Here is a 25518-nt window from a genome sequence, read left to right on the forward strand (position 1 = left end):
CACAGAATCAGTTCCACAGCATCAGCAGCCAGCAGACCTCCATCCTCCTTGCTGTCCCTCTCTCCTTCTCTTTTTTTCTCCTCCTTCTCACCGCCACCACCACCACCACCACCCTCGCTCTGTCTTCTCTCTCTCTCTCTCTATCCCTCCTCTTCCTTCTCCTCTCCCTTCCGACAGACAGGGAGGAATAGCAGCAGCAGCAGCACGGGCAGCAGGCGGACTGGTAGGTGTGCTGAGGCCTGTCTCCCTCCTGCAGCACAGGCAAGACATCGCGTTCTCCTCTGATCTCCGTCAAGGACTATGTATTTGAGATGTGTGTGTGCGTGTGTGTGTGTGTGTGTGTGTGTGTGTGTGTGTGTGTGTGTGATGAGAGAGCAGGATCTGGAAAGTAGGCAGAGGACTACCACACCTTAGGAGCATTTTTAAGCTACACAGGGTGGATGTCTTAATGGATATTTTCACCTTCTCTGTTGCCTACAGAAGGATAAATATTCTCTGTTTCTCTGCCGGAGCCTTTTGTTTATTTTCTGGGATCTGCTTCAGTCTTGACTCAGCCTTGTGTTTCTGCACACGTGTGTCTTTGCTAATGAGTGTGTTGAATGTCTAACAAAGGTCACACCATTTTGGCATGCTGTGTAAATGTATTGTCAGCCTGCCTAATGACAGCCTTCCTGTTTTTTTCCTGTGTCTAATACTCACCTCATAACCAGCCGTTGCATCCTCTCCTCTCTGCCTCATATCTTCCACCTCTTCACCTTCCACTTCGCTGCATTTACCCTCTCACTTCTTATCTTCCTGCCCCCCCCCCCCCCCTCCTCTCCCTGTCCATTCCTGTCTCCATCTCCTCTTCACAACCTCTCTACCCCTCCTGCCTTCTTACCTTTCTTCCATCCTTCCGGCTGGCTGGTTTTCCCAGGATGCCTTGTTCCAGGCCGCTCCGCTAGGCCCGAGCAGCATGGGCGGAGCCTGGGTGGGGAGAGAGAGCACGGATTGGACCCTTCCCATCAGGACGGGCGCGCTGGCGGGTCACCCTCCCTCGGCTTCAGATGGGCGAGGACGCTGAGAGCCCCAAAATCAACCACACCTTCCTTCGAGACTACGTCACTGAAGGTAAAACAGACGGGGTGTCATCTTGGTCTCTGTGGTGTCAGATATCATTCTGCTATGATTGAACAGCTTTTAAAAACTCATTTGAACCCATCTCAAGCCCAATGTTTTAATGTTTCTTAAGGCTTTATATTTTGTTTTTCAGTCAGTCATGTTGTTTTTATCTTTTTATAATTTTGTCTTATTTGTTATTACTCTTTTTTTTACTCTTTTTTTTGTTACTACTCTTATTTTTCTCTTATCATTTTCCCTTATTTCTCTTTTTCTCTTATCATATGCAGATCCTGTGAGATCTAGGCATTGTGTGATATATGTTGTTGTAGGTTTTCAGTGGGATCTACTTCTCTGTTTACATGCAGATTGGGTTTTTTTATTATGTTCTCATAAATTGATGAAACTGTGGAGGCAGTTAGATCTGCACAGCATGTGAGTCTGAGACAAATTCCCCTAAGGGAAGTATCGCATAATATTAGTATCACATCTTACTGTATCATATCTTATCACGTCGTATCAAATGGTGTCACATTATATCGTATCATATCGTGTAGTATCACAACATATTGTGTTATATTATATTACAAAACAGTTAGTGCTAATTGAGTGTTCTGATTGGACAAGAGGAATTCCAGGGTGCTGATACAGAGACCAACATCACTAGGACTTTTTAAAATGTGTATCAGTCCGTCTCAGCCACGAGTTCTGAATACTGTAAGTCCACATTACAGCAGACTGTTCTTAGTGTAGCTGGAACCTCTAAATCACAAAACAGACTCAATGAACCTGCTGCAGGATCAGTTCAATCACACAAATAAATGTACATAAAACTGGGCAGCCGGTCTGTGGTAACAATGGGGACGTGTAGTAGATTAATATTCGGGTTGCTTAGTAACAGGTCAGTGTCAGTTAAGATGAATTGGTTAAGTGAAAAGTTATAAGAGGATGTTGTCAGTTGGCTGGTTTGGAAGGATGGATTGACTGAAGGCAGAGGGAGACTCAGCATGGGGGTTTTGTTTCAAGCATAATTCTGCACGAGCTGATTACAGCCCAGACTGTTCCTGGATGAAGGAATGACGAAGGTGGGTGAATGGATGAGAGGAAGGGAAGGGATGGTTGGTCGAAGAACTGGGTGGAGTGGGATGGCTCGGTATAAGTAGGCTTGTCAGGTGATTGAAGGTGTGGTTTAGGCGTGGTCCTGCTCCCGACCTCAGTTAAGATATTAACTTCATTTATTTTCCTGTTGTCCTCCCAGCTGATGTCATCTCTACGGTGGAGTTCAACCAGACAGGGGACCTGCTGGCCACAGGGGATAAAGGTGGCCGAGTGGTCATCTTTCAGAGAGAGACCGAGGTCAGTTTACCCGTTTATTTTAATCATTCAATTCTAGGATATGACCCATATATTCATTCATTTAAAAAAACTTCAGCATTTTGATTCAATGCTCTTTGTATTTTATTCATCCCCATAAATGTTGATGCAAATCCCATGTACAGTCTAAAGGAGAGTTGGAGGACGTGGGGGAGACACTGGACTCGGGGGAGTATAATGTCTACAGCACGTTCCAGAGCCACGAGCCGGACTTTGACTACCTGAAAAGTCTAGAAATCGAGGAGAAAATCAACAAGATCCGATGGCTGTCACAGCAGAATGCAGCACACTTCCTCCTCTCCACCAATGGTGAGAAACCGGTGACACTAAAGCCCTGTTTCCACCACCAAGCAGTCCTGTTTGATTCAGTACAGATTGGTACAGTGAAACCACAGTAAACGTAACCTTACACATCACTAAGTCACAGCGGCACTACATAAATTAAACAAAGAAGAAGAACTTGACACAGTAAACAAAGATTAATGATTCCTAGGAAGGTCTTCATCTACGTGGTTGTCCAAGGGGCGGAGCTACGTGCTGACAATAGTCGCAAAAACAGCCTTTAAATTACTCTCTCTCGATCCACAGGATATTTAAACATGGTGCGTTTGGTGTTTGTACTTTATTACCGCTGTCACATGGGAAGTGAAGATTCTTTTGACCAATCAACGGACTGCAGTGTGGCAAAAAAAGTAGGATGGTACGGATGGGTTATTTTAGGACCACACCCAACTTTTGACATTAGAAACACCAGAGATAAGTGAACCGTACTGAACCGAGCTGAACCGGTCCGCTTGGTGGAAACAGGGCTTTTCAGATCAACCAGATTCATGATGATAATTGTTTTTTGATTACAAAGATATGCAAAGTGATACGACTGACGGGGGTGTAAATTACACACTTTAGACCTCCAATTCCCAGCATTATGCCGACTTGGCCTGATCTTCAATTACCAAAGGGGATAATATGACAGCAAGCCAGTCACTGGAGTCATATTTGTTGCTACAGTAGTGGCACCAACCTGCCAGTGTGAAAACCACAGGATTAAATCTCTGCTTTAATTGCTCTTTAATAAGTGAGAAAGGGATCGTGTGTTAAAGAAATGAAGCTCACTTTACAAAATAGATTTCTCTAAGTTAAATTTTCAACTTCATTACAGATAATTGCTCATCTTGATTGCCTAACAAAGAGGGCTTAGAAAGGGACTGCATCAGGTGTCTTTCCCACTGACAGTTAGTATTATCTGTAGCATTTAAAATCAGCTTCCTCTGAACTTTATCAACTCTCCATGATGTGCAAAATCTCCGCGCCTGTCACAGATAAGACCATCAAACTGTGGAAGGTGAGCGAGCGAGACAAGAGGCCAGAGGGATACAACCTGAAAGATGAGGAGGGCCGGCTCAAGGACATCTCTACCATCACCTCTCTGCAGGTGCGTGCACACACAAAAACACACACACACACACACACACACACACACACACACACACACACACAAATGCAAGCCTGCACATGCCCACCTTTATTTTGCTCAGTAGGATATCATATGTATCGATAGATGTTGAGTGGTGCTTGTCTTGATACCCCACCATCATGTCCTCTAACACTGGCCTTTAAAGCATCATCATTTTCTCTCTATGGCTCGTCCTCTTCATCCTTTTCCTTAACTTTTTCATTCATCTCTTTAATGTCTGTTTCTAAGGTGCCGGTGTTGAGACCCACAGATCTGATGGTAGAGGTTCGACCCAGACGAGTGTTCTCCAATGGACACACCTACCATGTCAACTCCATATCTGTCAACAGTGACGGGGAGACCTACCTGTCTGCGGATGATCTCCGCATCAATTTGTGGCACCTGGGCATCACAGATCGCAGCTTCAGTATCCTTCCTTACACTGCTTTCTTTTGTCTTAATGTCACTGTTTTTATCTCCTAAATTAGTAAAAACAAAACTGATGACATTATCCCAGGGATCGCCTGTGTAACTGTCTTGCACATCTGTATCATACATATTGGACTGATAACACTTCATCAACATCCCTGAACGTTCTCTATAAGGGATCTTTTACTGGATTTAACAACATCACAGGGGATCAAATTCCCAGAACTTCAGCTAAATAAAAGTGGATAAGATAGTGGACAAATTGCACATTGGACACACTTATTTCACTGTTGAGAAATGTTCAATATGTTATCACAAAGTATTCAGCAGCAATATGATGAATATGATCATAGTATTTTTCTAAATCTATTTCTGGGACAGGGCTGATGAATTAAATAGAAAGAGCGGAAGTAAAAGAGAGATAGATTAAGTACTAAGTGCTTCCACTCTGCGCCCGGTCCTATTGAGTAAAGTACTTTTATAATAAATCCAAATAATGTCTGGGTTCAGTTCATATTCTTTCAAATCATCAGGAAGCCTAGAACATCATCCAAACCTGATTTTATTCATTACAGTGTTTAAAGCTCCTCTAAAGAGGTTTGTGTTGATTTTGGTGCCCCCTGTTGGCAAAGTGGTATGTACATGTGAGGGTAGTTTCTTGTCTTTCCGTCAAAAATCTCATCCCACTTTCTTTAAACAGTCAAATATAACACTCGTCAAGAATCTGGGCCGTAGAAAATATAGTTTTTGTCAGGTAGCAGCTAAACACTTTTGTCTGTCACCTACCCCTCGTCAGCAGTTTCAAGCATTAAAATTACTTTATAAGAATAATCACTCCTGTGACTGATGGTTTCTTTTGGTTTTGTAGGTCGTTAAAAGACATCAGTATTCATTTCAGTCACTTTTTTAACCAGCTAAAATACTTTAGAGCAGCTTTAAAGTCAGCGTTTAAAGTAGTTGTACCAGAAGATCGACTTTGAAACAACTTTTTTAAGAAGGAAAAGTGACATATTGTTGCTTTAATTGATGTATGAAAATATGACTGACTCTATAACATGAACGAAAAGTGTTGATGTGCTTCACATACCAAAATGTATATACATGCTTTGAGATGCTCTCTGAAGCAGAAGCTGATTCTGTTGGACTGTATGCACATATATACAGAATTAAACAACGCTATATATAACTTCATGTGAAATATACTATGCATGTTTTTGTCAGTTTAAACATTGGGGGCTGTCTACTACTACGACCAATGTGAAAATCAAAAACATAAATCTAAACACAAGACTTGTGTCTTGAAATGTACACGCAGACAAAATATATACTTTACATGTCTACTCATCTTTATTCATCCTGGATTTATATTTAATGTAACCGGTGCATAGCTATGTTTGGATTGATGTTTCTCTTAGAGTGCCGTGTACCGCCAGGGAGTGTGTTTTTCATCGCAGGCTGCGGCGTGTTGGATGGGCTGCATTCGGTGACTTCCCCATTCAAATGGAAGCTGACCTAGAAAATGGAGAGAGGCATCTATGGAAGAAGAGTTTAAATAATTCAGTCAGCAGTACACTTTCTACTGAACCACACAGGACTGCCACAAATAGAACAGAGAGGAGCAGAGTGGGGAGCATTTCTGGGGGGGGTGGGGGGAGGCGGGGGTTACTTGAATTGAGTTTTGGGGGCATGGAGAACACGCTGTTATTAAAAAGTGAAAACATGACATCATCGTCCTGTCCATGCAGTGTCTTTGCCATTTTGTGTCCCTATTGAGAATGTGGTGCCATCTCTGCGGTGTCTTATCCCTAACAGAGATTTTCCTCAGACATTGTGGACATCAAACCAGCCAACATGGAGGATCTGACGGAGGTGATAACATCAGCGGAGTTCCACCCGCACCACTGTCACCTGTTTGTGTACAGCAGCAGCAAAGGCACCCTGCGCCTCTGCGACATGAGAGCGTCCGCGCTCTGTGACAGACACACCAAACGTGAGCATGATGGTGGTGATTAGAGAGCATAGAAGTTAACACAATGCTAACAGGCTGGTTATGTTGTTGATGGGTTATAAACTTCACCGTAACCCTCTGTCATTGTGGTCAGTGTTTGAGGAACCTGAGGACCCAGGGAGCCGCTCTTTCTTCTCAGAGATCATCTCCTCCGTGTCGGACGTCAAGTTCAGCCACAGTGGACGCTACCTGCTGACCAGAGACTACCTCACCGCCAAGGTGTGGGACCTGCACATGGACAAAGGCCCAGTAGAGACGTTCCAGGTGAGGTAGCACAGCTGTCTCCCGCTTTGTGTTTCTTTTTACAGACTGTATGAAATGCCTTCAACCTGAATTCTCTTTGATGGCCAGCAGGGGACAAAGTCTAGAAATCTGATTGTATGAAAATATAAAAAGTGTGCTTTTCACATTGCGTTAGCGTACATAACCAGCTGGATCATGAATGTAATTGTTCACATACTTTGCTACCTGTGTTACTGGAGGTCACCTCGAGAGGGCACACCAGAGAGAGCTCAGGTTGAATGCAATTACTGGATGTTCAGGATGTGAGCTCCAGACATTGTGTAGGTTAACAATGTGATGATTCTGATAAAATAACATAATATTAACATCAGTAATCAATAGTGACATCAGATCAGCTCAGAAGACTCCTGACTGGTGGACAGATCACAACGTCGGCACCTTCCCTGATGTGGTTCCATTTAGTTTTTGCAGGTTTTAACGTCAACTTCTTAAACAGTCCTTATGTGTCGCCAGCTGCTTTTACATGCCTGTTTGTTGCAGTGCAGTGGAAATGAAACATCATACAGATGTGGATGATTACAGACTTAGTCTATCAGCTTGTCTTCAAAACTTTCTTCAGTTTTTCTCCCTATACTGCTGAGTCGACCCTGTCACATCCCCTCTGCCTCTACACTGCCCCTAGTGCTCATGTGCATACTGCATCTTATGACTGTGTTCATTTTTGAAGACGTGAACAGACAGAGAGAATGCCTGGCAGCCATCATGTGCATGTGTATTTTTCAAATATCACATGAGGTTCCCAGCCATTATAAAAGAGGCGATGAAGCATGATATGATTTAGAGCGTGCATGGGTACTGAAAAAAAAACTAGAGCCCTTAATCCAGAGAGTAAAACACAAATGGTCGACATCACAGGTCTCCATCTGTTTCACATATGAAAAGTCAATGTATCTCTCCCAATCTAGTTTATGAAGTCACTGTGAGGTCTGTGTTTTTTGACTGTGACAATGGGTAGATGGAGTTCACTGATAAAATAAAATAAAAATAAAAATCTTTTGTAACTTTCATTTTGATTTTACTGTTGATGTTGTCTTTTTATATTGTATGTTAGACCTGGGAATCTTTGGGTGTCTCTCGATTCGATTTTGATTCCTTGGGTCACGACTCGATTGAGAATCCATTTTCGATCCAAAGCGATTCTGGATCCATGATTCAAAGTCTGTTTTTGAATAAGTAGATACTTCAGGATCTACTCCAGTCATCTGTGAGACTGGCTGAATTTCTTGCTGCTCCATTTGGCATCATAATGAGTTAAAGAGCTAGCATTAGCACTTAACAAGGAGTGACTGATTAGCCCCAAAAAATTAATTGATTTTAGGAACTTATGAATGTAAAATGTAAAATCTCAGAAGATAAGAATCTTTTCTTATCTTATCTTATCTTCTTACTGTATGTCATCTTCTGTTTGCTCCTGCTGCAAAACAAATGTCCCCTTTGTGCAGACAATAACGAATCTGAATCTGATTGTAAGCATGTGTCGTATGTCTTTATGATCCCCAGGTCCATGAATACCTGAGGAGCAAGCTGTGTTCCCTCTATGAAACCGACTGCATCTTTGACAAGTTTGAGTGTGTTTGGAACAGCTCAGACAGGTAAGTGGAGGAGAAAACAAGAAGACAAGGATTGACAGTGTGCTCTGTGTTTAAGTCCACTGACAGAAAAAGGAAGGGGAGTGTCTCTTTGCTAAACGCTCTGCCTCTGCAGTAACCAGACATTTCAGTCAATAACACAGACAAGCTTTGCAGGAATCCAATCAATCTGTGCACCCTTACAGTAACTGTGCTTTCTGTTTTCCTACCTTCCCTTGCGTCCTTGAACCCTCCTGCCCTGCATTCACTTGCCCTCATTCAAAATGACATCTCATTATTTATAACCCTCTCCTGCTCTCTTTTCAGCGTGATCATGACAGGCACGTACAACAGCTTCTTCCGCATGTTCGACCGGGAGACGGGGCGAGGCGTGACTCTGGAAGCGTGGCGAGAGAGCAGCAAACCTCGGGCCGTGCTGCGGACCCGGCGCGTGTACACGGGTGGCAAGCGTCGGCGGGGAGACGTGGGCGTAGATAGCCTGGACTTCACCAAGAAGATCCTGCACATGGCCTGGCACCCAGCTGAGAATATCATCGCCATAGCAGCCACTAACAACCTGTACATCTTTCAGGACCGCGTCAGCCCTGACACACAGGGACAGTGACGGGGGACAAGATGGCCGACAGTGGCAGAGACACCAACCCAAATAGATTTGGTTGTTTTAGGGGTGACATGGTGATATCTGACAACCTTCAAAACATGTCACTGTTGATATTAATCGGATTGTTGATAAAAAATGACGGTAATATTCTTTTTTTATCCCCAAGGAAGGTTTTAAATGATCTTTGTTCAACCCCGAGGTGAACTCTTGTCTCCTGCACCCATCAGGACATTATTTTTCTTCCTATCTCTCCCTCTTTTTTGAAGATGTTTGTGTAACTGCTCCATTGTAGGGGCAGGAAAAAGAGGTGCGGGGACACCTCTCTCCTTTCTGCTTTGACATCCACACCACGCTGCACACCTTTTCACCGATGTAGTCGGATAAATTTTGACAAAAAAAAAGGGAACACAAGTGTTGGGTAGCAACAAAGAAAGACCTTGACATGGTTACACGGCGTATTCCCAACGACTTTGTCAGACAGTTCATCCAAATCAAAGCATTTTTTCACTACCGTGGAGCATTATGAGCGATGTTATTGTACAGCTTTTCACAACAACATCCTCAACCTTTTTGTTTTTTGTTCATCCATCAGCTGCTAACAGCTGCTGAACCTCTCCTTTGGAGCAGTGCTCTTGGAGATTGCACGCATAACTGACCCCACCCCCCACCCCCATCTTTGCCCCCGTTCACTTTGCAATAACAGCACTAAGAAAACACCGTGCAGCAGTTTTCCTGCTTTCAAACATGAGCTCTTCTTCTACTACAGGTATACATACACTCTTTTTACTGCTAGCTGTAAATATTCTGTTGTTTTTTTTTAATGAGGTACCATTTTTTGGTTCCGGAGAGATACAAAAAAAAAGAGCTGAAGATGGAGTTGTAGTCAGTGCACTGCAGGACATCCTGCAAGAAAGATGATAAAAATGAGCGCTATGCTAGAAACCGGTTCGACTGAGTGTTTATTTCTTGTAGAGGTACTTAGAAAGGTTTTGCTGGTTACAGAAAGGGAGGAACGACTTGTGCACAAACCAACATGTACTGATTTGTTGTGTGTGTCCATTGAGTTTGGATCTTTTGTATCAATGCTTTTATTTGTCTTAACGTGTGCATACCAACATTGTGCATTACTGAAAAGAAAAAGCAACAGTGTGTTCATGTCGACCTCGTTTGGAAATGCTCAAATTGGGGCTGATAGGAGATTCAATCAAACACAAACAAAAGTCAACTCTAAGTGTTATGTTGATTCAAAATGAGCTGCGGTCACTTCATAATGCATAAGCACTTTTTGAGGATGTATATTACAATCAAAATGTTGAATTTGAAGCACATCGTTCCTTCGTGAGCCGCGACAAATTGTTTTGATGAGTGAGCTTGTGTGCAGTGTATTTGAAGGTTATCGTCAGTGCAATATCTCACCATGTACGTCGCTGAAATGTCTTGAACATAACAATAATGTCATTAACATTTATCATACCACAAGTTCTAAATGTCATATACCGTATACCTCACATTGACACGTGCTACTATGGGCTGCAACACTAGGAACTTAGGATGTACGGTACAGCAGTGAGGTTATGTGACCTGGTCGAGATTTGATTGTTTGCAGCTAAGTGCATTGTTTTTAAGTGACCTTGGCCCTAATGGGATTTTTTGAAGTGAGGTCTGGAGGTGTAGTGACGCAAGTGGAGCAAGAAAATACTTGCAAAGAGGTAGAAATGATCGCCCTTTGCATAATTTTCCCCCAAAACATGCAACTACAGTATACTTAATTTATCCACTAAAGTATCAAGGAAGAAAACGTTAAGTATATATCCCACTTGTCTGCTCTCCACTTTCACCTCCTTTGATTTCAAAATCCACATTCAGAGACATTTATGTTGCAGCCTTTTGGGCTAGTTTGTACTCTCATAGAAACAGCTGCTATGTCTCGGTCTTCATTGTCCACCAGTGGTGTTTAAATGCAAACACAGTCTCGCACTGATTTGTTTAACAAAGTGCACAAATCAGCAAGAACTCACATGACAAAACCAAAACAGAGACTGGTTTGCATAGTGATAGTCCCCCTGAAGCTTGATATCATTTCCAGGGCTCAGCTGTAGTTTAGAGCAGGTCAGTCGTTATTGAGTCATAACCACCACTACCACCACCAACACCACAAACAAGCAGTGGGAGGATTTGTGTTCAGGAGCACAGCAGCAGCATGTCGCCATTACTCAAAGCTACTAGCGTGTATATCTATCATACTTTAAAAAAAGACAAATCTAACAATACAAAAAAACATTACTATAATGAGGTGAATGAAAGGAATGTGCATTAATAAAATGTGAAATCTGTCAAAAAAAAACATGTTGGAAATGTCTCTGTCTATAATTATTGTCTCTAAAAATTTTCCTTCAGTAGTTTTGACTAATCAGACAAAGGCGTTGAAGTCAAAAGAGAAGCAATCTAATAGTCTTGGTACACTAACGCCATCCATGAATTAACACTGCAATTAACTTCAATACGAATGTCACAGGTAAGTGAAGTTACCATTTAGGAGTGTTTAATTTGTACTAACTACAAGTAGTGTAGTGCTGACCACTGAATAAATACTTCTAATGCAGTCTTTCAAGATGTCGCTGTCCAGTGAAAACCATGGCCCTGTCAGATTATTGGGTTTGAATTAAACATTATTTTATTTTATTCAGAAGTTGGAGAAACAAAACATAAAATAAATTAAAATGCTACTTGGAAAAAAAAAAGTTTTGTTACACTGGACTTTGACAGAAAGCAGCATTCAAATCTCTGACATTTATTTGGTTATAATACATTTTTACCAATTTTTACCAATAAGTAGACAATGCAAAGGCAAATAATACTGTGATTGGAGGAATACATACTAAATATTTATAAGATGGAAAAGTTGGAAAAAGTGTTATACTGGTATGTTTACTTCGATTGAGTCATCGATTGTAGGTAAATGTACTACAAGAAGAATCCAATCATTACATTTACGTGATGACGTCAACCAATGAATTTGATTGGTGGGTTCGACCTACAGCTGTGCGTCACTCTGGGGTCAACATAAACAAACATTTCTCGAACACTTTTGAGTAAAAGTAAATAAAAGTGTCGTAATTATTCGTAGAAATACAATAAATGAATGCTTATCAGCTGATTTCGGACCGAACTGTTGTAGTTTTTGATAAGAAATGAGGGAGCTTTGATGACGTTGGTGACCACAAACAGGCTGCTTATTCTATCTATGAGCATGCTAACGTGGTGGGGATACAACAGGTGAAGATAACGAGGAAGAAAGAAAATACCTTTACGTCTTAGCTGCAATAATACGGCATATAGTTAGCAGCATGAGGTGAGAGTTAAAGCCACTTCTGACACTGTGCTGAATGTCTACGGCTAACATTAGCAACAGACATGAAGCTGTAAGCTAACAGGAGTTGTAGGCTATAGTGCCGTTTCCATAGTAAGCCGACGTCATCAAATAGTTGCGTGCGCATTTTGGCAACGGAAGTGGTGTTGTTCCCCACTCGTTCTGACTCACACAGACGAGGTGGCAACTGGTTAGCAAGCATTTAAAAGTGTTTCCAGCATCAAAATGTCTGGTTGTTGCGTATACGGTTGTCAGAATCGATACTCCACCGGCGGACTAAAGTTTTATAGGATTCCGACAGGATCACGACCATTTCAGAGCAACCGGCGGCGTCTGTGGCTGCAGGCGATTCAACGTGTTGACTGGAATGAGGACATAATCAAAAATGCTCGGGTCTGCAGCGCCCACTTTATATCAGGTGTAGTGGCTTGATCTTGCTTTTCGAAAGTTTGAGCCACTGAGGGGCTGATAGCCTACCGTACTTAATTGACGCGTTGTTTCCGTGTTTCGTGGCAATAATTCAATCAACTCCGTGCTGTCACACTCAAACGGGTTTATCTGAATCGTTCATTTACAATACATATGCTGGTCGTTTACATACACTTATTCCATTATAACTTGAATGTAAAACAAAGCCAGGATAAATGTTCCATTCACGATACATTTTAACAGCGGTCAAAAACTGTGTGCCTCTCACGGTGGGCTGCTCACCTGTCCGTGATTAACTCTTCTACTTGTAACCTTCCCAACACCAAAGTGAATGTGCCCCCTACTGTGAGCACAAGGAACTACCACAGAGCACACATACATACTGAACACACAAATGGCTCTAACATCAGGTAAGGTTATCTATCTACTCTTTGATTTTTATGGAAAAGCCTGGTTTACATTAGTGATTGTCTGTACGATGTAGAATAATAATCAAATGCAGCTAAAGTTTGATAAGCTGGTGTTAGATTTGTCTAGTAGGCTAAACAAACGTGTTTGTGTCATTGCTGTTGTTGTGTGCATGTCCCTTGCCGTAAACTCGTCGTCATTGTAAGTGAGGGAAACCTCAATGCCCTACGAGTGTAAATAAAGGTTTGAAATGAAATGAAAAAGTGTGTTTTATTTGCAGGTGAGGCAAACATTACTAGTTAATAAATAACATTAAACCATGTGCTCAGTTTCTGTTCTGTATTTTGTCTATCACTTTTAATAGTAAACCAAAAGTTGGCTGTGGTCAAAACCATGGATCTGATAATTCGGCATTCAGCAACATTTATTTGTGCTCTCAATAAACAGCCTCACAGGAACATGAAACACACAATATGTTTGCTATTCAACGTAAAAGATCAAGGCAGAGAAAAATCCAATCATTTATTTGAGCAACAACTTTATTATTTATTTCGGGGTCTCTTTGGACAAAGTGGTAAATCTTACCTCTTTGCTGATCTGCCCTGTATATACTTGTGGAGTATCCTCTAACAAAAGAGCCCCAGCAGTAACTGTCTTAAGAACAACTCATTGCAAAGCTTTGCCAAGGAAAACCCTAAATAAGGCTCTGTCTGTTGGCAGGATGTAGAATCTGACACAAAAATTAGATGCATTCAAAATAATGCAATTATTTTCTTTTTTGCTAATGTTTTAGTATGGATGTGTAGTTCATAAATAAGAACCAGCATTATTGAGTATGTTTCATACCCAATAACAAGCCGCTTAGTGCACTTCTAAAAATGTAACTGATATGTTGTAAGACCACTGAGCAAGAAATAATTGATCATGATAAAAGCGTACCAAATAATGTACACATACAAAGCCTAACACATACTGTACATGCAAACATTTTCCACACACAATAAAAAAAAACCTTAATACAAAAATAGCATCGACATTGGCCTATCAAAGATCATTTCACTCAGATAATGTTTAGATTTTTAATAAGAGTACTAAATCTGTCGGTCAGCTACATACATTAGCTTCCCCAATTATGAAAGGCACTAAATTACAGTTTTTTCTTTTTCTTTAAAACAATAATGGTCTTTTCCAAATAAATAAAATAAAAGATGACCCTGAAGACAAATGAAGGTATATCATTTTTGTCAATTTTCTTGGCATTTTGTAAATATTATTACATTTGGCAATGTTTCTCACGCCAAAGTATCTGACAATTCCTGAACTGCTTTAAAGGTACATTCACTAAAAAAGTAAAAAAACAAACAAAAAACAAGTAAACAAGTAAACTCATGCACTAACAAGATCCATGTTGGATCAAAATGTAAACCAAACTGTAAGTTACATTAGTAACATAACCACATCAAAAGAATACGTCAGCAGGGCCTCCTGAAGACCTTTGGGTGAGGAATTACTTCGGCTTCACTACTTTCTTTCTTCTCAGTCAGAGATCTTTGCGGACAGAAAGGGGTAAAAGAAAAAATCAAAGGCAAACTTCAGAGCTCTCATTGTGGTGCGTCTCCAGTCTCTCTCGATCTTCACCTGCCGGGACCCGGTCAGCAGTGAAGTAGCACAGTCCATGCAGTGGATCGCCTTCAACTCGAAGGCCGGAGCTCTGGCACCTAGTCGGCCATCCAGCTTGGTGCTGAATTCCACCATGCTCCCAGGACTTAGGTTTAGCAGAACTTGTCTGAATTCATGGCTGGCCATTAGGATAATATCCCTGGCTGGGTCATCCATGCTTCCATCTCGAATCATCCCTACTGCGACCTCGAAGCGATGGCTGTCAAAGCGCTTGATGTGGCAAGTGTGTTTTGCAAGAGCCTTGAGCTCGCACAACTCTTCTTCTTCTTGCATCCGGAGCAGCATGGGCAGTGACACAGTAGCCGAGGCAGAGCCGGCTGCCAATTCCGAGGCAGTGAGGTTAGCGACTGTAGCGTTCTTTGGCTCACATTTTGGATACCTCTCTCCATACAGGCAGCGAAGCCAGTCCCCCATGAACACTGGCAACATGCTAATGACGGACTGTGCCCCATTCTCCGTGTCGGCTACACGGACGTGCCTGAAACGGCCGGTCCAGGTGACTCTGTGCCCTTGCAGGTGGCTACAGAAGAGCTGCGTCTGGGCCATGCCTTTAGTTTCCCAGGCAGGAGGCCCACACACCTGGCTGTACTGACTCCAAGTCATTGTTGAATTATACACCTTCTGTCCCTCTGCATGGTACACATAGATTGCAAACAACAGGATCACCATGGAGATGCCCAGTAAGATGAGTTTGACAGGGCCACGGTGGGTCAGTGAGCGGAAAACATCCAGAATAGACATGCTGAAACGTGTCCACAGACGCAGAGTTACAGGAATCGCACAAACCACCAGAGTCACGATCACCTTCGTCAGCTCCAGCTCGAGGAACCACTTGCAGATCTGGATGAAGAGCATGGCTGCAAGGCCAAACGCGAGAACAGGCAGGGCAAACAGGAAGAGGAAGTAGGCGACACAGGTGCGGATTAGACCCACAGCGGAAGAGTTCTGGAGCAGAACCACTGAGAACTCACACCACATGAAGCACACAAGGTAAGGAACCAGGAAGCAGTAAGTCCCCCTGAAGCCACGCATCCTGGCCATGCTGAAGAAGAGAAAAAAATATTTCAGGGTACAAACCAATTAAAAAACAATGCAGCCATAATGGATTTTAAATCCAATTGATATAATCCAGTGATTACCAATCTTGGAACCAGCTATTGTCTGATGACAATAAATCCACTGGGAGCCTCCGGTCTAGTATAACAGATTAAGGATTGTCAGGCCGATACTTCTTTTCAATGTGCAGGTCGTGGAGTTGAAATGGAGAAACTTCATATAAGAGCAGAGGCTATCTGTGTTCACATGCAAATGTCAATTTTGAAGAAGTTGAGTTGGATCATGGGCAAACAATAGCTGATTGTTTTGGTTTGCATGGCAGATGAAGTAGCCTGTTTTTGTCCAGACAGACAATTCATAGACCCAAAGGCTGGTGAATCACATGACAGTACTTCCTGGACTACAAACTGCTGAATCACATGACAGTACTTTCTGGACTACAAACTGAACAAATCAGAATGGTTCGGTATGAAAAAAGTCTTGTCCTGTCCCCTACAGATTCTGCTGATATCTTTTTTTTAGGGATTACAATTTAACAAATTGACTCACCTGAAGAACAGGTAGAACAGGTAAACATACAGCAGGCATGGGAGACTGATCTTCAGCACCACCGACTCCCCTAGTGGCAGTGTGGCAAAGGTGTGGCCAAGGAGGCGAATTGCCATTTTTTCAGGCAGAAACTGAGTCAGGCAACACAGGGAGGAAGCAACCTGGATTTAAAAAAAGAAAGGAGTATAGGAATTCATTTTGAGAGAACATTCCATAGCAAAATGTAAACTCACCCATGGGTGTTAATTTGAATCTATAAACTTGCTCATTGCTACAAAAGCTGCTATTTTTTGATAATTTAATGACATAATGCTAAACAAGTGTTGTGCTCTACCTGACCTCTATGACCATCGCTCTGCGTGCATACATCGCAGCAGTGGGACTGAGGCTGTTGTAGCTGACAGCGGTAAAGAAGATGGCCACAGTAGAAAGCTCAGAACAGGGGATCCAGCCCTTGTCAGCTACAGGGAAGGAGAATATGATGAAGAAAACCGAGAGGATAAAATAGAGGTATGGCTCAAGGTTGTTCCAGCCAAAGTCGGTCTCTGCCTGCTCCACATCCAGGCCGGGTTGAAAGCGCGTCAGCAGAGATGTCAGGGCACTGAAATTTTCCCAAGTCTGCGAAAGGACGTGGAAAAACCGATGTGAGGTCAAAGGAAGGAACAAAGACACCTCTGAAAGTTTTACAAGATGGATTTTAAATCTACATTACAATATTCAAACCCTGAAGCTAAAGCACATTTTTATCTTAACAAAAGAGAGATTGCAGCAAACAACTAGACTCACCTTGCTGCTCTGGAAGACCCTCAGAGTGCAGATGATCATGGAGATGAAGGAGAGGTAGAAGACAAGCAAAGGGATGACAAAGGCAAACAGGTCGACAGTCAGGTTGCTGATGATGAAGAAGAAGATGAGTGCATTGACGTGCTGGGTGGGGATGGCCGTGCTCAGCCACTGGACGCCGGCTCGTGACGCCCAGTCCACCAGGTGCTCTTTCATTTCAACGATGGAATGCAGTGGGTACTGCAGCATCTGAGGAAAGAGACGCAGAGCTGAAGAGAGATTGGAAAAAAATGAACATGCAAAAATCTCAAACTGATTTCACGAGGGTTAAAAAGTCCATCACATATTTCATATAATAATTCATCTAGTAGATATGAGATACCATTAGGCGGGATTTCATGTCCATGGCCTTTTTTATGGCCCCGTTCTGCTGAGAGTGCATCATCATCCCACTTCTTCCAAAACTCCAAGAATTTCTGTGGGATTTCTTGTGTCCTGACGGTACCAGCTCAGCCCTCTGCGTTTAAACACAAGCAAGTTCACACTCTGGATAGAACTGATTCAAACATGAACTAAATCTAATATCATTGTCCTGCTGTTAACAGATCGTCTTTATTTTATCTTTTACCTCTTCAGTGCTGTCCTGAGGTTTAAGGATTTTAGTCTTGGTTGTAGCCTTTTGGGGCGCAGACGGGACGATGCCTTGTGCATACTTTTTAGTTATCTCAACAAAGTCATCCAGGTCCACCAACTGTGTGGCTAAGAGGGAATAAAGCAGGAAAGACAGCATGTTCTTTCTCTTTTTTCCATTTGTATGTTTCTCTTCTCTCTCTCTCTCTCTGTCTCTCTCTCTCACTGGATACTTACACTCCTTGCTGACCATGCTTTCCAATACCTTCTGTGTCTGGCCCGAGGTTGGGGCAGGAATCCTGCTTGCAGTGCCACCTATTGGTGAAGAATGATCACAACAACAGTGGGTTACAGATTACTGCCTCGGAGGTAATGTGATATTCTTCACCATGACAGCTGCAAATTACAGAAATCACAAAGGGGGGGACATGTGATATTATGCCAGCAAATAGGAAAATGCTGCAGCTTTCTGGGCAGTGTGTTAACACCAGTCAGGATCGTTGTCACTATTCAAGAAGTATATGATATGGTGGTGTTGGAGACTGTGATTTGTGTGTGTGTGTATTCATACCTGCGTTGACCTGGCTGACATTTTCAAGCATCTCAGCCACAGCCACCTTCTTCTTCCTATCTGGGTTGAGTTTCCAGTACATCATCATGGCTGCTTTACGTACTGCCAGCTCAAACTTACTCTCTGTCGCCAATTTACGAACATCTTCCTCATTCTCTGGAGTCATTCCTTATGGAGAATAATGGACCAGAATCAGTGTACAGACTACACAGACACACAAATCCTTAAAACACATGTATTCAATTCGATGAGCGTCAACCTTTCCTCTGGATCCAGCAGCGCTGCAGGGCTCTTGCTGCACTTTTTCTTCCCTGCTTAGCTGCTTTAAGAAGCCAATTAACAGCCAGCTGATTGTTTTGCTCTGCGTCCTTCTCTTCTGCAAGAAGCAAGTAGTGCTGACCAAGCTGAAACACACAAGAGATGTAGAAGAGAGGGGAACAATGCAGCGTGTGTGGCCATGGTCTGACAACGTATTCAAGACAGAGAAGAGTTCACATTAACAGTGTTACCTGCATGTATTTAGAATCATACTCAACTCATCTAGAGTAAAGTTATGCATTCAAATTCTTTACATTTTTCCATGAATTATTTAATTTACTTTCATGGTTCTCATTCTATCAATCCTTTTTAATTTTATATTAGGTCCAACATTATAATTTAGATAATACTGACTTTTTGGATTTTCAATCACAGACAAAAAAGTCAAAGTGGAGAACCAGGCTATAAAGACGGTCATGAGAAAAGCAAAGGAAATTACCCGTTTGAGCCATGACTACACTCACTGTGTTTATTTGTTATATTTCATTTAAGTTTTATTTTCATTTTTTTTATCAGAGGTATCGAAACAGCATGTCCAAAAGATTCTACATCAACGTCCATATGAATAGTCTTTTGTTTGTGTTGCTTACAGCATCTAAAAACTAAACTTGTACACCCATTCACAGTGTCCCCATTAGTTTGGCACACATGTTTCCAGCCCATCAGTTCATAGTCAAGTTCCTGGATATGAAATCTGAGCCCATCATTTCCTGTGTCATTCGCCACCTGGAAAAAAAGCTCCAGCAACACTTGTAGTGTGAAGATCACTTTTATTAACTTTATTAGACTGACGCGTTTCGGCTTTAGGAATTCATACTATGTGCTGCTGGAGCTTTTCAACCTCTTCAAGCCTTTCCCTCTTCATGCTTAGTTAAATCCTGGTTGTATATATTCCCATTCTTAGTTTTGATATTTTTAGTGCTTGTTTACTATGTATTTAATATTATATCGTGTTTTTTGCTAATATTGTGTGTTTGGATAACCTGCTGCTGTAACGCCACAATTTCCCAGTTTGGGATCAATAAAGTAATTCTATTCTATTCTATTCAGTGTGGTAGTTGGTGATGTTGTGCCAGAAAACCATACACTGCTTCATTAGCCACCTGGCTAATTTACCCTAGAGGCCCCAGTGGAATATCAAGTGACTGTTTTCTAATTTAAACTGTAATTTCATAACTTCTCCCACAGTTATAATGAAATGTATCTATTTTTAAGGGGAAGAGATGTGTGTTGATTTGATTTGAATCAGCAATACTATTCCTGTCTGTTAGATACTTTAACCAAATGGTCTCATAAACCTGCTTGACCTTAATGCTCTTTTAAATTGACAAATTTGTCAAAGTATCTCATTCCCGTTAATGACATTGTAAGTACTGTACGTCAAAGAAACTACACTCACACAAACTTAAAACACAGAATCCTTGCATATAAATCATGTTTAAGCCGTACATGAAGTCTATATTATAATGTTAAGATATTTGATGCATTATTCGAGATTTTTACTGCATGTACATCCAACCACGGCACTGATTTGGTCATATGTTTTGACATGTCCACCCGCACATACCAGGCTTCATATACAGTACATGACATATAGCAAGGGAAAGTTCAAGACATGTAACCAGCCACTGAGGAATTTACCCTTTTAGAACTTGGGCTTCTTTGCTGCAAAGTGTGGGCTCATCTTTCACCCCAACAACCCCCCCCCCCCAGTTCTTCTGCAAGTTACTTATTTTTAACATTTGCAATCAAATAGTACAGAAATAAAAGAGTACAGAGAATGTGAATATTTCATTATTGTTTGCACGCGATGTGTGCACTGCTGCGATACACTGTGATAGTTTGCCTAATGATTTGTAAGCGTGACAATATCTTCTTGGTGTATCATATTGAAAGCTTTTGGATCATCTTCCAAGTGGCCAAAAATAGAACAGTGCTCACAACCAGACTGAGTCGACTAGCAGCACTGAAAACAATGCCAAGTGCCAGTCTGTGTGCATGTGTTTTAATACTCACACGGGTCTGAGCTCTGGCATCGCCGCCGTTGGCCTTCACTTCCATCTGCTCCAAAGACAAATCTTCCTCTGGTTCTTCATCTGCACGTCAGAACAAAAGGAAATACCTTAAAAGTCCATATATGCATCACAATTAATCAAAAAACCGACCATCTTACATGACTTACAAATCCATACAATTCAATTGAAGAAAGCTGTGTTCAGAGGTGCTGCTTGTCAACAGGCAAGGCAGGCAACTACTTGGGTCCTCAGGCCAGTAAGGGCCCCCCCGAGGGCTGACATACTTTAAGCTGCAGCAGTAGCTCAAAACACGCAAATTTTGCAATGACAGTAGGAAACCTCCCTAAGCAGGCCCCATATGACAGCAATTACTCTCATTACCCTGCTTAGCAGAATGAAAGTCACTGTAGGAAAATGAAAATTAAAGAAAGAGTTAAGAGTGCTGAGACACTGGCAGACGGTGGTCTGAGGGGGGCTCCCAATTCATTTTTGCCAAGGGCCCCAACAGACTCTAGATTCGCCACTGGTTATGTTACTCACTGCTGATTTCATAAACACTGTGTTCCCAGCCAGCAAAGAACAAATCCCAACTGACATACATCTTGTAACATGAGAGTAGCAAAATGTCAGAGGTGGAGTTGATGACAGAGTGTGTGTCCGTGCATCTGTCTGTCACGACCGCAGAGCTCCATCAACACGGTGCCCAAAGGTATTTGGTAATAGTTGAACGTAAGTCTGCTAAATGGTTCCATGAACCAAAAGTTTGCTTTTACTGAATCACCAAGACAGAAAAGTTAGCTATGCAAGGTACACTGTGAGAAAACTTAGGCACAACAGTACTTTGAGAAAAGTCTTTTAACTTTAGCTGGCCAACATGTTCACAAAAATATAATGCTAACGAAAATGTGCGCAATTATTAGTCGGCTCAACAACTACACCCTTGATCGTAATACTAACATTTTTAGTAGTGTAGGCCCACAATGCTGGTGCAATGTTGTGTTTAAACTGTAACGCAGCCAGGGATGTAGCTCCGGTTAATGGGCCTGCTCTACTGCCAGGATGTAAACCAGTACAGTGGACAGATGCCATCTTTCAGAAGCAGTGTAGGTAACCTGGCGTATATCCACTTCACCAGAGCTACAACAACATTCAGCACAGGCCTGAGTTCAACTGCAAGGAGGCCAGAGGCTAGTGGTGCTAGCACTGCTATCGTTAGCTACACCTGGTATACTTATTTAACTTGGTTTACCTGCTTAATTATGTACTTAGCAGGGTGCCACACATTATAGCAGCATTTTAAATAGCTGTCCATTTGGTTATTGATTAAAGTGAGGAACTACATGCTATAGGCCACTAGGCTACATGTAATCTGACTACAGACAGTGCTTCGCCCTGTTTAATAGACTAGTAGATAAGCCAAACTTTAATTTTATGTTAAACTGACAAATTTAAACATTTCAACTGGCAAAGGGCATGAAGCTGTTCACTAAATTCCAGGAGAGGATATTTGTTAAAAACCAAAAACAGCAGGCCACTGGTGGAGAAAATGATCAAAGTTGGTATAATTACCAACTGTTTATACACCAAGACAAATTCCTCTGGGGAGTATAAAAGTACAAAACTCTATGTAAATCAATCTTGACGTATTTCAGTTTGGACCAAAGTGGTGCCGACTAACTAACGGGCTGACAGTTCTATCCCTAGAGCCTCGCTGTTAACATGCTTTAAAAGGTTGACATGGTATGTGTTACATGCGTTGCAGAAGTGAAGGCAAGTCGCAAGGTGCATGTTAACAACTCTTAACCTGCCAATCAGTGAACAGGACATGATCATGACTGCTCTTCTTCACAGCCTCAAAAGCAATTCAAGTACGGATTAAATTAGATATATTGAACACTTAAAAAACAGCTTTGTTTTATTTAGCCTTCTTTCTCTGTATTTCTTATCGTTACCTGATCTGCAACTTCAGCTCCTGTGGTCATTTAAACAATGAGTAAAATTAATACCAAATAGAATGAATAAAGGTACGATTACCTTCCTCTTCATCATTGGCCTCCTCTTCGGCCTTCCTCAGTCTTTCCTGGATTATCACCCGCTTGGCCATGGTGGCAAAGGTGCGCTTTACAGGGGCGGTGGAAGGCTCTGCGGGAGCTGCAGTGGAAGCCATATTGGAGGAAGTCGGAGGGGCATCTGCTGGAGTGTTGTCAAAACTAGTTTGTGTGTAAGATGCAGATGTGAGCTTAGAAAATGCTGAAACTTTGGGGATTTGTGGGGGAAGAGCAGATGAAGTAACCAGCGGGGTTTTGCTTTTAGCAGGAGGGGCAGATTTCAGGGGAGCTGGAGGCTTTGAGTCTACAGGAGGAGACTCCATAGGTTTAGAGCTGATGTGTGCAGAAGGGTGAGAGGAGGAAGATAATTGTCTGGGTTCTGCTGTCGACTTGGTTGGGGTTGAAGATTTTGGGGGGAGAGAAGGGGCCGCAGGGGGGTCATTGGAGATCTTGGACGGAGGAATCTGTCTGGGGGAGGGAGGAGAGGGCCCATCCAGGACAGGGCTTGACCCCGGGCTGTTGACAGAAGTCGCTGTTGATGGTAAATCCTTCTCCATGTTACCTGGAATAAAAATGGGTGCCAGTTATTGATCATGTAACTAATGACAGCCATACACTGCTCTGGACGATATAAGGAATTTATAAAAATGAGTCATCAGTGAAGACAAGGTGGCAGACTTTCTGTGAACTACCTGTGAGATAAACTGGAGGACCCTCTGGGTATTTTACACCTAAAATATGATGAATGAAAAAAAGGGTTTTGGCAGGGCAATAAAGAATGACAGCCTTTTTCTAAATATTTTAAGCCTACATTGTCAAGAGAAATTGTGTATACCTTAATGGAAAACCAGCTGAAGTAAAGGTTAAATTAAATTTGAACTAAACCACGTGAAAAATGAGAGCAGGAACATTCTGATGAACTCATTCTGCCAGCGAAATGTATCAGAGTACATTTACTCTGGTACTCTTTGAAGTTATTTACTCTTGAGTATTTTCATTTCCTGGTACCTTACTCTTTGAACACCATATTCAATGGTAGAATATTGCCATGCATTACTACATTTACATGACAGCTTTACTTTAAACAGGCAAAACAGCATCAAAAATCATTACATACATATTTTTATCAATGGGAAAATTTTGTAGTAAAAAAAGTTTCATATTTGACAAGATTAGAATTAGAAAATGAGAATAATTAAATAAGATTCCAGTAATTTAAATACAATATAACTCTTAGTTAGGTAATAAACATACTCACTTTTAATACTGTTGTTAAATCCTAATGCTAAAAACTCCTAGAAACAGAATTTGAGGGTAACTTCGACTCTGAACTTCATGTTAAGTCATTTCTCAGCACTCACCGAGGTTACTCTGTAGCTTCAGAGACCAGTTCTTGTGATAAAACAATCCTCCTGACTTTAAACGTTGTGTGTATAAGTTAGTCCATGCTGAGCTCCACACACTCTCACAGCACCTCGAAACCAGAGACTCACACCGTCTGTGGTTAAAACTCTCTCAAGTGTCTGTTCTGGCAGAACAACACCACAACACTACGCCCCCTCCGCTCGCTTGAAATAGACTCGCCCCTGATAGGCTGTAAAACATGCCAATCAAACAACCAACTCACCTGATTGGTTTACTGCGCGCTCTCGCTACTTAAGCCAGTCTTTTATGGGATTTCTTTCTATAACCTATTTAAACTATTTCTATTTATTATTTACCCTGTCATGCATTTGTATGAAAAAATGATATAACCCTATGTACACTATTTTTTTTTAATATAAAATTTTTTTTGTTTATTTTATGTTCAGTGAGGCTTCGTGTGCTGTTATCTCCACTGAACGGTTTAAGCAGGGACATTTAAGCAGATTAAAGGGTTCCAGTGTGGGCCTTCCTTTAATCGAGACTGACTCTCTCCCATATGGCAACAACACGTGACAACAACAACACTTCAAATAAGGTAACACCTTGAAATAAGGGTACAAGGCACGAAGGAAATTCTTGATTTAAGTCACAATGAGAAGTTGGGATAAGATCATGCTGAATGCATCATTTCATTTTATTTTGAAACAGCTTCATATGCTTCATAAAAGTATTAACACCATGTTATTATGTTATATTTGTTCATGAATTCAGTAAATGAAAATAAAGTGATATGGGGGTTATTAATCTATATTGCATAAATGAATCCCTTAAAACCTATTGTGACTGGATCAATTTATAATTATGGTAACACTTTAAATTAAGCTTAATGCTTAGTGTGGCCCTCATAAGGTAAGAGTGAGCAAAAATAATAATTCTTGTTTAACAACTTCCTAACTAAGCAGCTAGTTAATGATGAATACTGTGACCTTAATGTTTACTGCAGTTGTTAATAGTTATTCTGATGATTTAAATATATGACTTGTACCCTTATAATAAAGTTAGTAGTGATCATGTCATGAATACATAAGGTATAGTTCGATGTATTCTAGTAGTAAAGCTGTCTATGTGAGTGTTTGCGTGTATTGTAGTAGCTTCTTAATGGAATGTGTTGGTGCTCTGGTTCATGTTTGGTGCATTGTTCCTGTGGGAGCTGTCCACCTGCGCGAGTGCTGAAAAGACAGCTCCAACTAGTCCTCTCTCTCTCTCTCTCTCTCTCTCTCTCTCTCTCTCTCTCTCTCTCTCTTTCGACCTCTCCCAGTATTCCCATGGGCCGCTACAGTCTGACTTCTGCTTCCACTTTTGGCTCACATCAGCAAACATCCCATGAGCACCACGGGTCACTGACTTGTGAACAGTGGAGATAAAAAGCACCTGCATGCAT

At 41.7% G+C, this 25518-nt stretch overlaps 2 protein-coding genes across 6 annotated transcripts; one reads left to right on the top strand and one right to left on the bottom strand.

The window, feature by feature from the left end:
- The first annotated feature begins 1 nt into the window (after position 1).
- Positions 2–11199, top strand: ppp2r2ca (protein phosphatase 2, regulatory subunit B, gamma a). 2 transcript variants are annotated; one of them, XM_061065260.1, is made up of 10 exons: positions 2–223; positions 711–1110; positions 2357–2454; positions 2598–2781; positions 3792–3904; positions 4175–4352; positions 6180–6344; positions 6457–6626; positions 8166–8257; positions 8561–11199. In XM_061065260.1, exons 2-10 carry the CDS (start codon positions 1047–1049, stop codon positions 8856–8858), a joined length of 1362 nt encoding a protein of 453 aa, XP_060921243.1. In that variant the 5' UTR covers positions 2–223; positions 711–1046; the 3' UTR covers positions 8859–11199. The 2 variants fall into 2 exon arrangements, with proteins under 2 accessions (XP_060921243.1, XP_060921246.1); XM_061065263.1 differs by having other exon boundaries at positions 917–1110.
- A 2319-nt stretch (positions 11200–13518) lies between these two features.
- On the bottom strand, positions 13519–24216 carry wfs1a (Wolfram syndrome 1a (wolframin)). Of its 4 annotated transcripts, none has more exons than XM_061065178.1 (13): positions 24074–24216; positions 23405–23443; positions 22699–23274; positions 20666–20745; positions 18591–18735; positions 18332–18499; positions 17998–18075; positions 17759–17889; positions 17513–17647; positions 17134–17379; positions 16687–16965; positions 16348–16508; positions 13519–15784 (listed from the first exon to the last, which is right to left on the bottom strand). In XM_061065178.1, exons 3-13 carry the CDS (start codon positions 23267–23269, stop codon positions 14599–14601), a joined length of 3180 nt encoding a protein of 1059 aa, XP_060921161.1. In that variant the 5' UTR covers positions 23270–23274; positions 23405–23443; positions 24074–24216; the 3' UTR covers positions 13519–14598. The 4 variants fall into 4 exon arrangements, with proteins under 4 accessions (XP_060921161.1, XP_060921158.1, XP_060921159.1 ...); XM_061065175.1 differs by having other exon boundaries at positions 17513–17650; XM_061065176.1 differs by having other exon boundaries at positions 17513–17650; positions 23971–24095.
- Between the last annotated feature and the right edge of the window lie 1302 nt (positions 24217–25518).

Source organism: Labrus mixtus, chromosome 2 (genome assembly GCF_963584025.1).
Source record: "Labrus mixtus chromosome 2, fLabMix1.1, whole genome shotgun sequence".
NCBI classification, from domain to species: domain Eukaryota; kingdom Metazoa; phylum Chordata; class Actinopteri; order Labriformes; family Labridae; genus Labrus; species Labrus mixtus.